Here is a 14520-nt window from a genome sequence, read left to right as displayed (position 1 = left end):
TCGTCGGGACTAATTTTTGCAAGTTCACAAAGTTTCCAGCTCTCCTGAGAAGGGAAGGGGGGTTGCGTCGGGTGAGGTTTCTAGTCCTCAGTGCGGCAAGGGATGGGGGACGGGGGATCTTCAGGACAGATCAAAATATGCCTGCCATCCTTGGGAATAGGGAGGGGCGGTATGTCAATTAGACTGAGTGAAAGATTAGATTATTATTAGAACAGAAGATTTCGAGTCCAGCAGGGGCACCTATAAGGCCAACAAAGTTTTATTCAAGGCCTGAGGTTTGGGCGGTCTTAAAGGTGCCACTGGACTCTCAATTTGTTCTGCCGCTTCAAGCCAACAGGGCTACCTGCTTGAATCTAAGCGAATAAATAACTGCTGCAGCCAAAGTTCAGCCATAATTTCGTATTCCAGCTCCTCCTGATGTCTACTGGGCATGCCTTATCGGTTTAAATTTTAAGGTAGCCACAAGCTATGCATGTTAAACAGAATAACAGTACTGCCAGTCCGGGTAACTGGTACTGCTATGGGGAAAACTCACTGTGCTGTGCATCTTGAAGGCAATCTTGAAGAAGAGTTGTTTTTTATACCCTGTTTTTCTCCCCCAGAAGGAATCTCAAAACAGCTTACCCTTGCCTTCCCGTCCTCTCCCCACAGCGGACACCCACTGTGAGGTAGGAACAGCTGAGAGCTCTGACAGAACTGCTCTGTGAGGACAGAGCACAGTTCTAGATCTCGCCAGCTGACATCAGCTGCCATTTGACAAGAATGTAGACCTCTTTGCAAATGTATTGCTGTCGTATATTTTAAACATTGTAAGCTGCCCTGAGCCTTTGAGGAAGAGTAGGGTATAAATGTAAAAGTAATAAATAAGTAAATTGTAACCTCACACTTGCTTTAATTAAATTTATAGCTTTCCCAGACAAAGGGCAGGGGGCAACATGTAATTATGTCCACCAGGTTACAGTTAGTCCCATTTTACACAGCTTAAGGGTTTTTTTTTCTAAAAAAGGACACAGTACAAGTAAAATGGTCATACTACTTTTGCTTGGATTAGGCCTGGATGTGACACAAATGGACTTGTACTTGGGCTGTTCTGTCTGGTGCTGGGTTTTGAGCTAAATTTCACAAATGACTTTCCTATATTCAGACTATTGGGACACTTTACGTTTTCCACACATCATCTTTAGTGCCGTGATAGAGTCCTGCGGTCTCAGAATGGACTATGCCACTTCAGATCGCAGGATGGGATCTGATTTATGACATTTTCCCTATGTCTGAAAAAAGAAAATCTCTGCTAGATACTGGGCATAGCACAACAGGGGGATGCGGAGCCCGAATCTTATCCTGGATGAGCTAATTATTTACTTCCAAGGACTATGTTAATGGAGAGGGGCTTTTGAAACTATCACCCACCTAAAACCTACTGTGGTATAATCAGGTCTCTTGAATTGCTGCTTACTGATAATTGCTCCCAAGCTTTTATCTATAGCTATATGACCCACAGGGTAAAGCAGTAAACGTCAAGTCAGAGGAAAGGGGAGGCAACTGTAAGCCACTTTGAGCCTCCTTCGGGTAGGGAAAAGCGGCATATAAGAACCAACTCTTCTTCTTTATCTTATTGTATTCGCTGCTCCCTTGTCTGCTGCAATTTTTTACAGCTTTATAGATCTGTATTACAGAACCTCTCTGTATGCTGTTTTACATTTTGGGTGCCATTAAAGGTTTTTGTATTGTATAATCCCTCGGGATTCTACCCATTCATTCAGTTGCACGTGTAGTGCAGCCAGATCTGAGGATTGCCTGGCCCACCAGACAAGGGACATTCAGAGATGGTTTCCCCATGTCATCGTCCCTAGTGTTCCTTGGAGGAACTCCATCCCAGTTCTTGGAGGTCTCCCATCTAAATCCTAGCCAGGGTAGGGCCTGCTTATCTTCTAGCCAAGTCAGGGTGCTGCTGTTGGAGCTCTTTGAGGGCTGAAAAATGACTGTCGAGGCACACACTATGCTTTCCTTTCTGCCTCTAGGATCGTCTCCTTTTTTTAAGTGGATCGATAAACACTCACATTGGGAACTCAATTAAGCCAGCAGTTCCTTATTCTTTTCTTTCTTTTGCGGGCCCTTCTGGTTAAAACCCCACTGTATTTCCTAGATTGGCTTGCTCGATCCATTAGGTACACCAGGTTAATTAATGGCCACTGCACTCTGCTTGAGTGCCTGCGATAGGTGGGTTAGAGCTTTAAAAAAACCCACAATAAATCATCCCCACTTCTTTCTCAAGCAGGCCTCAAACGTATGCAGGGGGAACCCTTTAATCCCTCTTGCTTTCATTTCTGCCTCTTGGCTTCTCTCCTTTTTTTAAAGTGGATCAATAAACACTCACATTGAGAACTCAATCTAGCTTTTCCTTATCGGTTCCTTTCTTTTGCCGGTCCTTCTGGTTAAATCTCACCATATTCCATTGGGCGGCTTGGGCCATCTGTTAGGTATGCCGTGGTAAGTAATGGCTACTGCATTTTCCTTGAGTACGCACATTATAGAAGGGTAAAGGTAAAGGTATCCCCTGTGCAAGCACCGAGTCATGTCTGACCCTTGGGGTGACGCCCTCCAGCGTTTTCATGGCAGACTCAATACGGGGTGGTTTGCCAGTGCCTTCCCCAGTCATGACCGTTTACCCCCCAGGAAGCTGGGTACTCATAGAAGGGTTAGATCTTTTTTTTTTTTAAGCACAATGTCGTCCTCATTTCTTTCTTGAATGAAGAGAAGCCCCCCTTTAATCCTTCTTTGAATTTAAATTTGGCAGGCTGAAGGATGGTAATAAACAGATACCTGATCTGTATAAGACTCAGGAAATCTAAATGTACGTACATGTGATACAAAAGTGTATCACATTTTTGTATCACATGTATCACATTCACCCTGAGTTCCAAGATATTCACCAAGATAGTTATTTTCTTTACACAGTGGTTTGAGGTGACACAAGATACAGCAACCCATGTGATGGACTAATGATGAAACAATCTACATGTTTATATTCCTTTCGTTTATGGGTCCCCATTTTTCATATCAGGTTCTGAAATGCATCATAGTAACCCGTGACTTAGACAGAACCCTTGTGGTTTCATTAGATCCCATTTACTGTACATTTGCTGTCTTTGTTTCCAGAGGACGTTTCCAGGAATTCTCCCATGGAATCCAGAATCTTGCCATGGTGTGATCCAGCTCTGTAGGAAAGGTGGGGCCAGAGGGTGCACTTTGCCCCCTCCCTCATGCCAGTTGTTTTTTTTTGAACCCAAGTTTTACTTTATGCCACAACTCTTCCCATGTAGAAGAGATGGTTTTTACACCCCACTGTTCACTCCCCTGAAGAGTCTCAAAACGGCTTACAATCTCCTTCCCTTCTTCCCACCACAGACACCCTGTGAGGGAGGTGAGGCTGAGAGAGCCCTGAAATTCCTGCTCGGTCAGAACAGCACTATCAGGACCGTGACTGGCCCAAGGTCTCCCAGCCGGCTGCATGTGGAGGATTGGGGGATCAAACCTTACTCGCCAGATTAGAAGCTGTCGCTGTCACCAAGCTGTAAACAATGAGGGCTCGCTTTCAGAACAGAAACGTTTCTGGTTTGTACATTCCCACTTACCTGATCCACCCATATCTGCCCACTCAAGACTCTCACTGACTCAGAATGAATTTTTCAAGATGATTGTGCTTAAACGATCAGGAAAAAGAGCAGGGGGTGGGGGAAGCTTGCCTGCTATGATTTTTCATGCGGAAAGGTGCTCAAGCAGTGTCTCGGCAACCTTAAGAAATGTACTCTTTATTTGAAGCTGTTCTTTGAAAGCAGGTAAAAACCTTTAAAAAAATAACTGTTCTCATTCCGTTGATAGATTCTTGACACTAACCATTTATAGACGCTAAAAATACACAGACACTTGGGCAGGGCGACAGCCTTGCTGAGGGTTTCCGAATTGATTTTCCATTCATTTCTTCAAAGCTCCACCTGGAAATGAGGCAATTCCATCTAGCAAAAAAAAAGAGAAGAAAAACTGTTTCAGTCCTGCTGTGATCTCTTGAATTTGAAGAAATCGCTAAATGGTCAGGTCCCAGGCTGCAGCAGGGATGGCCAAACTGGCTTTCCAGATGTCCATGGACTACAATTCAGCAGGCAGGGGCTCATGGGAATTGTAGTCCATGGACCTCTGGAGAGCCACAGTTTGGCCGCCCCTGCCCCAAAGGTTCCTGTAAGCAAGGGCAACTCGGAAAGCCAGCGTGGCAGTATGAATATTGGGCGTGGAAGATCGGAGCTGAGATTCCTACTTGGCCATGATGCTCTTTTAGCCTGACCTACTGCACAGGGCTGTTGTGAGAATAAAGTGGGGGAGGGAAAGAGCCTTTAAGCTACCACGAGTTCCTTAGAGGAAGAAATTAGACTGGCCTATCCTATATGATAGGGGACCATAATATACTGTGATGATGAAATGAGTTGTCTTCTGCCCTTATGAGCTGCGTGGCAGGCAGGCATTCCGCAGGTGCTCGCGCGCTCTGGCGTGGCGATGAAGGAGAGGTTTGGGCCGCCAGGCGCGCAGCCACGCGGGCAGGGACTTGCCAAGAGAGGAGAGTGGCCCCCTCCCCGGGGAGACAGGCGCCGCACCCAGCACTACTGGGGGGGGGGAGCAGCAGCAGCAGCAGCAGCAGGGCCCCTCCCTTTCCAGCTGCGTCCTCGGGGGCGTCGGCCAGCCACGCGCTGCGCGCTCCCACCCCCCTCCCCGTTCCCCCCAGTGGCGCGGCGCCAAGGGCAGGGCTGCGGGCGGGGACGGGCGAGCGAGCGAGCGGCGGGTCTCCCCAGCGCAGCGCAGCGCCGTCCGAGTGAGCCGGAGCCCCTTTCCCGAGCGCAGCCAGCGGAGGATCAGCCCGCCCGACTTCCCAGGTACCGGCCGGGCGGTGGGATCCCGAACTTCTCGGGCCAGGCGCTGGGAGGGAACCCACGTTTGGTGCCGGGCTTCTCGCGCCTGGGATCGAACTTGGAGCACCCCCGGGACGCGACTGCTTCAGGCCCGCCTGAATCGGCCCAGATCGGGGAGCGGACAAGTTTGGGCACCGCCGGGGGCTGTTGGCTGGGCAAGCGGCGGCGGGAGACCCCCCCTCCCTGGGTAGGATGCGTGCTCCTCCCTCCCCTTAGGCCCCTTTCCCCTCCCCACCTCTCCAAGTGACCCAGGAGGACAGGGGCGCTTCCTAGAGAGGGGGGCTTTCCGCCCCTGATTTTTGGGGAGGGGGGAATTAAGCGGGCTTGTGACGGAGGAAGCCTCATGCCCCCATGTAACTGGGTGAGGACAGATTTGGATGGGGGGTGGCAAAAAAACATCTCAGCCTCTGGGCAAAATTTGAGTCCGGTGGCACCTTTAAGACCAGCAAAAGGTGCCAGGGAAGTGTGCCTGCACACCCAAGCTCACACCTGGAACGACACTTGGTTGGTCTCCGATTTCGGCGACCCACCTGGGTCCTTCTCAGCATCTGGGCAGGGTGCTGGGAAGGCGTGGGTGTGTTGGCTCTGCTGCTCATCTCTCCTTTTCGCCTCTGGGCTGTGCTTTACCTTCAAAGGCAGTGCTGCGAAGGAAAGCATTCACACGTGGCAGAAATAGAGGCGGAGAAGCCGTTTCTCAGTGCCAGCCTGCCGTTAAAGTGATCGACTGCTTGGATCGCTGCAGGTTCCACTCCAGAAAGAGGAACCTGAACTTTTCCAAAGATCCCATGTGGTTCGCCAGCAAGCTAAGCAGCCAGTTTGTTCTGGCAGCTGAACTCCTGCACAGTTTATATTGGTTCTACCTGTAAGGCCAAATCCACCTAGGACAACACTGCCAAGTGAAGGTGTACATTTTGGGTGGGTTTTGCCGCTGTCCTGTGCCCACTGACCTTGGAGTAAACCCGACTGGGACGTATTTCAGAGTAAACATGTACGGGATCACACTATGTGCCAGTGAGGCTAGAGATTGCCCTTTTTAAAGTCTGGAATGATTTACATATATAAAAGTTGTTTATAGGAGAGCTAAAAGAAGCAGAGAACCATTTTTTTAAAAAATCAAGTGTAAATTTTAGCTCATCTAATTCGGTTTACAGAAATGTGACGAAACAACAAGGACTGTGTAGAGGAAGTGCAGTGGAATGAAAGCCAACCACAGGGTGGGTTAGAAAACCCCAAAATAGCCGAGAAATAGATTGAGTCAGGACACAAGGGCTTTTGCTTCTTAGAACTAGCATTTGATGCCACCCTTGATCCCTTCTTTCTGGTTCTCCTTCTCTATATTATTATCTTAATGTAAAATGAAAGGGTTGTCCTTTTCTCTCCTTTTTTGCTTTCACGTTCTTGGTTTCTCAGGGCAAAGCTAAGTTGGAAAAAATTGGGAGCCGAAGACTGTTTTTTTTTTTGGGGGGGCTTGTCTTGTGAGAGGGAGAGAATTAAACTGCTGTACAGCACCCGTGGAAAGTTTGGGAGAGAAGGAAGTTGAATCTGGGAGAGCTGGAAGTTGTGATTCTTGTGTTTTCTGAAAAGGCATCTTTTCAGAAAGAGAGAAACAACAGTCTAGGAAAAAAGAAGGCAGAGATGGAAATAAAAGGAGAATTGGCAGGGCTTAATTTGATCCTCTGATTCATCTCAAATGTCTGTTTTCCAGTGTTAGAATATTGAATTATGGGACCGCTAGGGTTGGCCCTTATAGTTCGGGAAATAGCTGGAGATCTGGGGGGGTGGAGCCTAAAGAAGGTGGGGCTTAGGAAGGGGAGGGGCTTCAGTGGAATGTAATTTCATAGAGCCCACCTTCCTAAGCAGCCATCTTCTCCAAGGGAACGGATCTCTTTCCCCTTGAGATCACTTTTAAATCGAGATCTCCAGCCACCACCTGGAATCTGGCAACCTAAGGGGCTGCTTCACACATTTTTTTTTTAAAACCCACACGCTCCAGAGGTTTTGTTCTTAAGGGCCAAACTAGATGAGATCTCATTTGAGCACTTTATGAGAAGAGATGTTCTTTTGAGCCAAAGAAGACCGTTTGAATTTTGTGGAGAATTCTTCAAAGACGTTTGTAATTGGGAGGTCTTCTCTTGGGGGCACCTATTTAGACATTTCTCCCGAACCACCAGGATTCCCTCTTAGCCATTCGACAAGTCATCCGAGGGGCCCCTCGGCAAAACCAAAGGGGAGGACGACACAATGCCACCGCCACCCCTGGTGTGCCTGGCGCTCACATGACTCCACAGCATCTGGATCTCATTAGGCAGGGCCTTCAGCCGCAGGAATGCGAGCTGGGTAGAAGACGGCGGATCCCGGCTTCTCCAAAGTTAAGGGGTGGGGGATGTCTTGCCTCGAAGGGTCTCGTAACTCCAGATATCCAGGGACGGTCCTCAATGCAATCTGATAAGGTCGGAGCAGTAGATGCACCACTGGGAACAGTTTTGGGTGTGTTTGAGAAGCGAGATTCCTAGGTCCGCTGGGAGGGGAGGCTCCCAGGTTGTCTGTGGGCTGGGAGAAGAAGGGGATTCTGGACCTCTGGATAGAACAGGATTGATCTGGTGCAGCCAGCGGTTGTACTGCCCAGCCGTTTGAAGCAGAATTGGTCAGAACTTGGGAGGGGGGGAGGGATCATATCTAGCCCTGAGATTGGAGGGGTGAGGATGTATGTTCCCTTTGCATTTCTTCTCCTCTGCTTCACCTTCTCTCTCCAGCCGCCAGGATGAGTTTCCTCCTCTTCGCGGTCACGGCCCTCCACGTCGCCATCCTCATCTTGCTTTTCGTCGCCACTCTGGACAAGGTAAGCAAGGCCAGGAGCCGGCTCCCACCCGGCCCGTTTTAATCCTTGCAATTAGAAGGTCAAGTGCTACAAGTGGGAGAATCTTCACGGACTCCTTCCTTCTCCTGGGGAAAGTGAAATTTCCTCCTGACCTAAAACCTGCTGGCCAAGTGGCCAGGAGTTGCTCTTAGTGGTCCTTAAAGTAGCCGTGTTGGACATCTCTGGCCATTACAACCGACCTCCAGGTGACAGAGGTCAGTTCTCTTGGAGAAAATGTCCACTTTGGAAGTTGGACCAAATGGCATTATACCCCCCTCCCTTCAAACCCCGACATTTCCAGGTTCCGTCCCCCAAATCTCCAGGTTTTTCCTGACCCGGAGCTGGCAACTCTGTCCCTGATGCAAAAACGAATGAATCTACAGGGATAAATTTGTTTTTCCAAGAGTTGATCTGGCAGCTTTGGCCCCGCCTGCCCAGTCCTGACCAAGAGTCCACCCGTCTCCTCCGTTGAAGAAAGGTGTTTTGTATTTTGGTTGCTGCTGTTGTGCTTAAATTGACAGCGGTGCCAGAGGCCGCATCTCGGCCTGTGCTGGAGGCGGATGCCCAATTTATTCGTCCGCGGGGGCTGTGTCTACATCCCTGCCTTCATTAAGCCCTGACAAGTATTTCCCTCAGAGCAGACAGCCGGCGGGAAATGAAAAGGGAGCGGTGTGCCTGCTCACCTAAGTTAACGTGAAGCAGTTTTGCTTCTGCTTTGCGGACGTCTTTAACTTCTCTTTCATTCACTGGGCCGCGCTTCATGTTGCAGACGGTAGGCCCTGCCTGGATGCCCAGCCAGAGCAAGAACGAAAAAGCAGAGCCATTTCTATCTGTGCTCCTCAGGACTTCCGTTGGGTGGCCGAGGGTGGAAATGACAACGCAGTGAGGCACACGGGGGATTCCCAACCCTCGTAATACAACTTCTCCCGCTTCTGGCTGGTTTTTCTTACCCTTTCCCCAATTTATCTCCGTGCAAGACTGCCAATTCCAGAAGGGAATTTCCTGGAGATTTGGGGGCGATGCCTGCGGAGGGTGGAGTTTAGCGGAGGGAGGGAGCTGTTTAGGGATGTAAGACAATTGAGGCCATCCCCCAAAGCTGCCATTTCATAGAATCATAAGATCCTAGAGTTGGAAGGGGCCATAAAGGCCATCTAGTCCAAGCCCCTGCTCAGTGCAGGATCAGCCTAAAACATCCAGGAAGGATCTGACCAGTTGCTGCTTAAAGACCGCCAGTGAGAGGGAGCTCACCACCTCTTCAGGCAGCCGATTCCACGCCTGAACTACTCTGACTGTGAAAATTTCCCCCTGATAACCAGCTGGTATTGTTCTACATGTTGTTTAAGCCCACTGCTGAGGGTCCTGTCCTCTGCTGCCAACAGGAACCTTTCCCTGCCCTCCTCCAAGTGACAACCTTTCCAGTAAAATAGAGCAATCCTGTCCCCTTTCAGCCTCCTCTTCTCCAGGCTGAACATCCCCAAGTCCGTCAGCCTTTCCTCAGAGGGGAGCTGAGCTCTGTAGTCTGGACAGCAGCTGTCATTCCAGGAGATCTCCAGGTCTCACCTGGTGGTTGAGAACCCTAACTGTGCCACGGTCCAAGGAGGAAAAACTTTGTAATGAGGCCTGCTAATGCAGGTAACTAAGGATGTGCCTCCTGATACAGACTTTAAACTGTCAGGCAGTACAACTAGCATTGTTTTGTGTTTGCCTGTCTCGAGAGAATTGGGCTGCATTTAATAAATTTCTATTTAGCCAGTTTTTCTAAATTTCTCTGAGTGAAGCTTGTCTGTTTTTTAAACAAGCGTCTGAGTATTTGCACACGCTCACTCTGAGAACCCACAAGGTTCAGGTGTCTGCCACAGACCAAATTTTGCTGCTTAATACGGGGTAGAAAGACCTGGCTGTTGCACGCATGATGTTCAAATCAGCACTAGAGGGGCTGTCTCCAGATGACTACGAGAGAGAGAGAGAGAGAGAGAGAGAGAGAGAGAGATAGAGAGAGAGAGAGAGAGAGAGAGAGCTAGCTCAAAAAAGAACGTAGAAGGAAGACACAAAACTTGTATATCTTAATAGTATTCATAGATGTAAATTTACGCGATTACCATCACTTTAAATAGAAATGCATTTCACCATAGAGCCTGTTCTGTCTAGGATAGAGCAGCCAGAATTTAACTCCTTGAATGACAGACCCATCATTCAAAGGCTTACGAAAATAATTTTCAAGGGGGAAAAAAACCCTTCAAGGAATTCTATCGGGCAGAATCTGATCCCTGATGTCTGAAGAGGGCTGAAAGAGAAAACATCTGCCCCCCCTTAAGAGGAACAATGACATTAGTCTTGCAAATAAATCCCCAAAAGTCGCTGACTCGCAGTTCTTTACTCGCTGGCTTGTCCCTGTTAGTCATTTCTGCAGCCACCACCCCACCCTGGTTAAAAAAACCAAACCAAAACAAGAAACTTCTATAGATTGCCGGCCTACCAAGACACTGTACTTGCTTCGACGCCGACTAGGGAAACCAGCCCGGCTAAAATTGCGGCTTCGCGATCTCCCTTGTAATTTCCATTTTTTTCTCCCTTCTGCCTCCAGTCTTGGTGGGTTTTGCCTGATTCCAGCACGATTAACATCTGGTATGACTGCATACAGAGTAACGACACCCAGGCCTGGATGTGCCACTCGGTTTCTAAAAGCGGTAAGTGCTTGAAGGGACTATGCGATTTATAAGATCCGTATTAAGTCACCCGCACTCCAGAAAGGTAGCGTTCACACAATCTCCTGCCTCTTTCCCCCCCTGTCTCTCCAGAATGGCTCTATGCAGTCCAGGCCTTCATGGTTTTAAGCCTCCTTTTCTCCAGCGCTGCCTTCATTATCTTCATGTGCCAGCTCTACACGATGAAGCGGGGAAGCCTGTTTTACGCGACTGGTATCTTCCAGATCCTTGCGGGTAAGGCCACGAACCTGGCATTTCTCTACTTAAAGCCCAATGTAATTACCTCGGGGTGAATAGACTGCCTCACGGGGAAGAGGGGAGGGAATTCTCACCTGCCAACGTTTCACAGACCCACAGAAAAGGGACATCCTTACAAACATCCCTGTTTTCACACTGGGGTCATTTTTTGCTACTCCTTCACCTTGACGTGTTATTGCAGGCAGTTCGAGGCCTGCCGCGTGGTGGATTAATTCAACAAGAGCCCCTCTTTTGCGAGTTTAAAAGCTAGGAGACCGATTGTTCTCTTGGCTGAAGGGATGGCAGGACACATGATTGTCTTGCAAGATTGCGTGTGCGACAGTCTCATCCACCCGGAGATTTAACTCCTTGAAACTCAGGGGGAAGGGGCTGAGCCCAGGAAGCGACCCATTTTCATCATCTCACATTCACAAATTTTTAACAAGGCATTTAACAAGCCAGCTCGCGAGATGAGAAGCCACTGTCCTTCAACAAGCTGTCCCTACCTCACAGGGTCTCTGTTGTGGGGAGAGGAAGGGAAGGCGATTGTAAGCTGCTTTGGGACTCCTTCAGGTAGTGAAAAGCAGGGTATAAAAACCAATTCGTCTTCTTCCTCATATGTACTGCCCTGTCTTAGCTGACCTTCTCTCTGGGTCTCTTCCCAGCCATCTTTGTGTTCACCGCTGCCTTGATCTACACAACCCATGTGGAAGAATTCCAGAAAGGGCGAAGGGAAGGCGGCACCTTTGGCTACTGTTTTGTACTGGCGTGGCTTTCCTTACCCTTGGCTCTTATCAGCGGATTCATTTACATCCACCTTCGGAAAAAGGAGTAGCCGCTGACTAGGTCTCTCTGTCTGTCCGGAAGGGAGCTTGTTCTCCTGGGGATTTTGCTATGTATTAACTCTTTTGCTGTTTTCAAAGGCGGTTATGGTCCCAAAATACTCATGATGCCTGGCTTGATCCACTGGGGTTTCTGCACTGTCAACGCATCACCTGTTATTTGGGATTTATGGTGCGGTACAGTTGCACAAAGGTGTGCCATCTCACCCTAGGCATCTCCTTAGCCTCTGAGGTTCTGTCTTAACACTACGGCTGCAGTTTTGAGGGGGCTTTCCTAGGAGTAAGCTATTGAACAGCACAGGACTTATCCTGAGTAGATCCGCTTAGGATTGCTCCCATTGCGTGATTTTTTTTTTAATGGCAAAATGACGCATCATGATGTCTTTGAATATGCTGGTTCCGAAGATATGTCATAAATGTTTTTCATGTTAGCCCAACTTATGTTTTGTAGTAAAAAGCAGTTGCTTTTGGAAAATGATGGCCCTCTAAATTTCAGGCAACTTTTAGATTTCCATTATGAGGAATTGTAGATTTCCTCCTGCTCCTTTCTTGATATACAGCACCCCCACACACACTTTTCTATTTTATAAAACCAAAACTGTGTGAGCGCATCAACAGATTTATTTACAAAACACTCCTGTATCGCACGTCAAGCAAAATGCAGATCAAAGCCCAAATGTTTGAAAATGTCTAGATTTTTTTTTTAATCTTCATTTTTTTAATGGTTGAATAAGAAATATTTTAAGTTTTGTCCATTGCTCAGAATACTGCAAGCTCTTCAAAACTAAAGTATCAAAGTGAGAATATAAATCCCAGCTGGATGTCCTGGAGCCTGTTAAAAGTTTCAGGAGTAAAACTTGTCAGAATAAGAATATGGTGCATACAGCTCTGACTTGGATAGCCCAGGCTAGTCCAATCTCTTTAGATCTTGGAAGCTAAGCAGGACCTGGCCAGTATTTGGATGAGAGACCTCCGAAGAACAGGGGCATGATAGGAGGCAGGCAGCGGAAAGCACCTCTGAACGTCACTTCCCTTTAAAACCCTGTAGCTTGGTGGTGCTTCCCACCACCCCTGCAGAGAAATGTGTGTGCTTTGTAATTCAGAAAACATTTCCATGAACTCTCCCTTGTTTCCCAACTTCCACTTATACATTCCAAAGAATGCGGGGATGTAAAACCCGAACAGATGGAACCTCGTTCGTGGTGCCACCCACAATATTAGATTTTTACACAAACACACACACATTGAGTTTTGGTCCAGCAACTCCCCCAACTCATGGGGGTTTCTGAAACATTCGAGGCGTCCATCTGTTTTGAAGTAGTAGCCAGTGTGAGACTTATGATCTGCAAAGAAGACGGCTCTCCTCATTGATATGCTGCAATCGCCTGCCCCTCCTTGCCTCGTAGACACTCAGCAGCAAACCCGATTTTTGTGTCTGTGGGGTATGTGAACTGAAATATGTATGTTTAGTCGGCAAACACCTGTCGGCCTTTAAAATGTCCTGCAGCTGCTCTAAGTGGCTCCCCACAAGCAGTAACCGTTTTAAAAGCTTTACACGCACGATTCTGGACTTCGAAAAAGGTAGCATAAGATGGGAGAATTAAGCTAATTGGATCTGACCCACTTGTAAAACTGGGAGGTGTGTTTGTGTGAATCCGTCCCCGTAGTCATCCTACCCACGAATGCAATGTGCCTTGAACTGTCTATTGGGGGTATTCTTTGTACGTTTCAAAACCAAATATCCTTCTTTCCGTGACATTTCTGTATCCATAACAGTATTACACATGTTGACTTCTCCAAAGTCTACTTTTATCTTTTATATGCGTTTGAAGAATTACAGGTAATAAAAACGTATTTCAACAAAGTCGTGCCTCCATTCATATTTCAAATTGGGCTGCTTTATTTTCCAGCCTTTTGTTTTGAGAGGTAGCCTGCCTGTCCCACAAAGGCTTGGGGAGGTTACAGAAACCTGGGGCGACAGCAAATCCTCAGCAGTTGGTCTTTTCTTGAGAATCCCTCTTGGTTTCCCTGCTAATTCCACATCATTATTCAGTTCTCACATCCTTAATACCCTGTGCTCAGAAAAGGCAAACCTGCCTGGCTCTCCCTTCTTCTAACTGTACTCCTGTTTCAATATAAGAGTGGGTTTATTGAGGGGACAACTTTACCGTCTTCTGGGAAGCATGTGGATTCATTGAAGCCCGATGACCATTCACTTGCCACTCGAAGAAGCCCAACAGCCTTCTGCTGAGTTAGTTAGGAGCACGGTTGAAACACCAGGGGGCAGGCTGTGATTATGGAACACACGGTATTTTGCACGAGCCTGGCATTCACCTGGCATCAAATTGTAGCCTAGTTGGTCATGTTTCTAGTCCTTAAGCGAGTTGCATGCGAGTCTGGACAACATCCAGTGCTGAGGCTTACGATCCATTCTGGATTTTTATTGCACTCTGCCTCATAGCTTTCTGATGCGACAGAAAGCTGCACGTGACCCCACTCATAAAGCAGGAGCCTGATACAAAACAATCTCAGAGCTTCAGTCTGTCATGGCTTTTCTTGCAATCAGCCTTTGCTTTTCTGTTCCCCGCGAGGCTAGGAGGTGTGGGTGTGGGGGTCAGTGGCAAAGGATTCTGTAGCACAGTGGAATTGGGGTGGTAAGGATTGGAGTTCAGGTGCCACTAAGACAGAGGTAGTTGAAGAATGTCCAAGGTAATGGAGATGCACAGACGGAGGAGGGAGCAGAAGCAGCCGGCTGCAAATTAGTGTTGTCGGAGGACGGGTGGAAAAGAATGGGTTTGAGACGTGCTGTGTACGCAGTGGGTAGCACTGCAGCAGGTAAAAGCCGATCGATTTTGATTGCTGTTTGTCACGGGCATGTTCAGACAACGGGGCTTGAATGGTTCAACTCTGAATCATTCTGT

At 48.1% G+C, this 14520-nt stretch overlaps 1 protein-coding gene across 3 annotated transcripts; it reads left to right on the top strand.

Moving 5' to 3' along the window:
- Positions 1-4719: 4719 nt before the first annotated feature.
- EMP3 (epithelial membrane protein 3 (MAM blood group)) lies at positions 4720-13463 on the top strand. 3 transcript variants are annotated; one of them, XM_077313901.1, is made up of 5 exons: positions 4720-4922; positions 7712-7797; positions 10400-10502; positions 10614-10754; positions 11423-13463. In XM_077313901.1, exons 2-5 carry the CDS (start codon positions 7720-7722, stop codon positions 11590-11592), a joined length of 492 nt encoding a protein of 163 aa, XP_077170016.1. In that variant the 5' UTR covers positions 4720-4922; positions 7712-7719; the 3' UTR covers positions 11593-13463. The 3 variants fall into 3 exon arrangements, with proteins under 3 accessions (XP_077170016.1, XP_077170017.1, XP_077170014.1); XM_077313902.1 differs by lacking the exon at positions 4720-4922 and adding an exon at positions 6788-7408; XM_077313899.1 differs by lacking the exon at positions 4720-4922 and adding an exon at positions 6788-7445.
- Positions 13464-14520: the final 1057 nt, after the last annotated feature.

This window comes from Paroedura picta, chromosome 16 (genome assembly GCF_049243985.1).
Source record: "Paroedura picta isolate Pp20150507F chromosome 16, Ppicta_v3.0, whole genome shotgun sequence".
NCBI classification, from domain to species: domain Eukaryota; kingdom Metazoa; phylum Chordata; class Lepidosauria; order Squamata; family Gekkonidae; genus Paroedura; species Paroedura picta.
The sequence above is the reverse complement of the archived record's forward strand: the minus strand, read 5'-3'. Positions and strand labels throughout refer to the sequence as shown.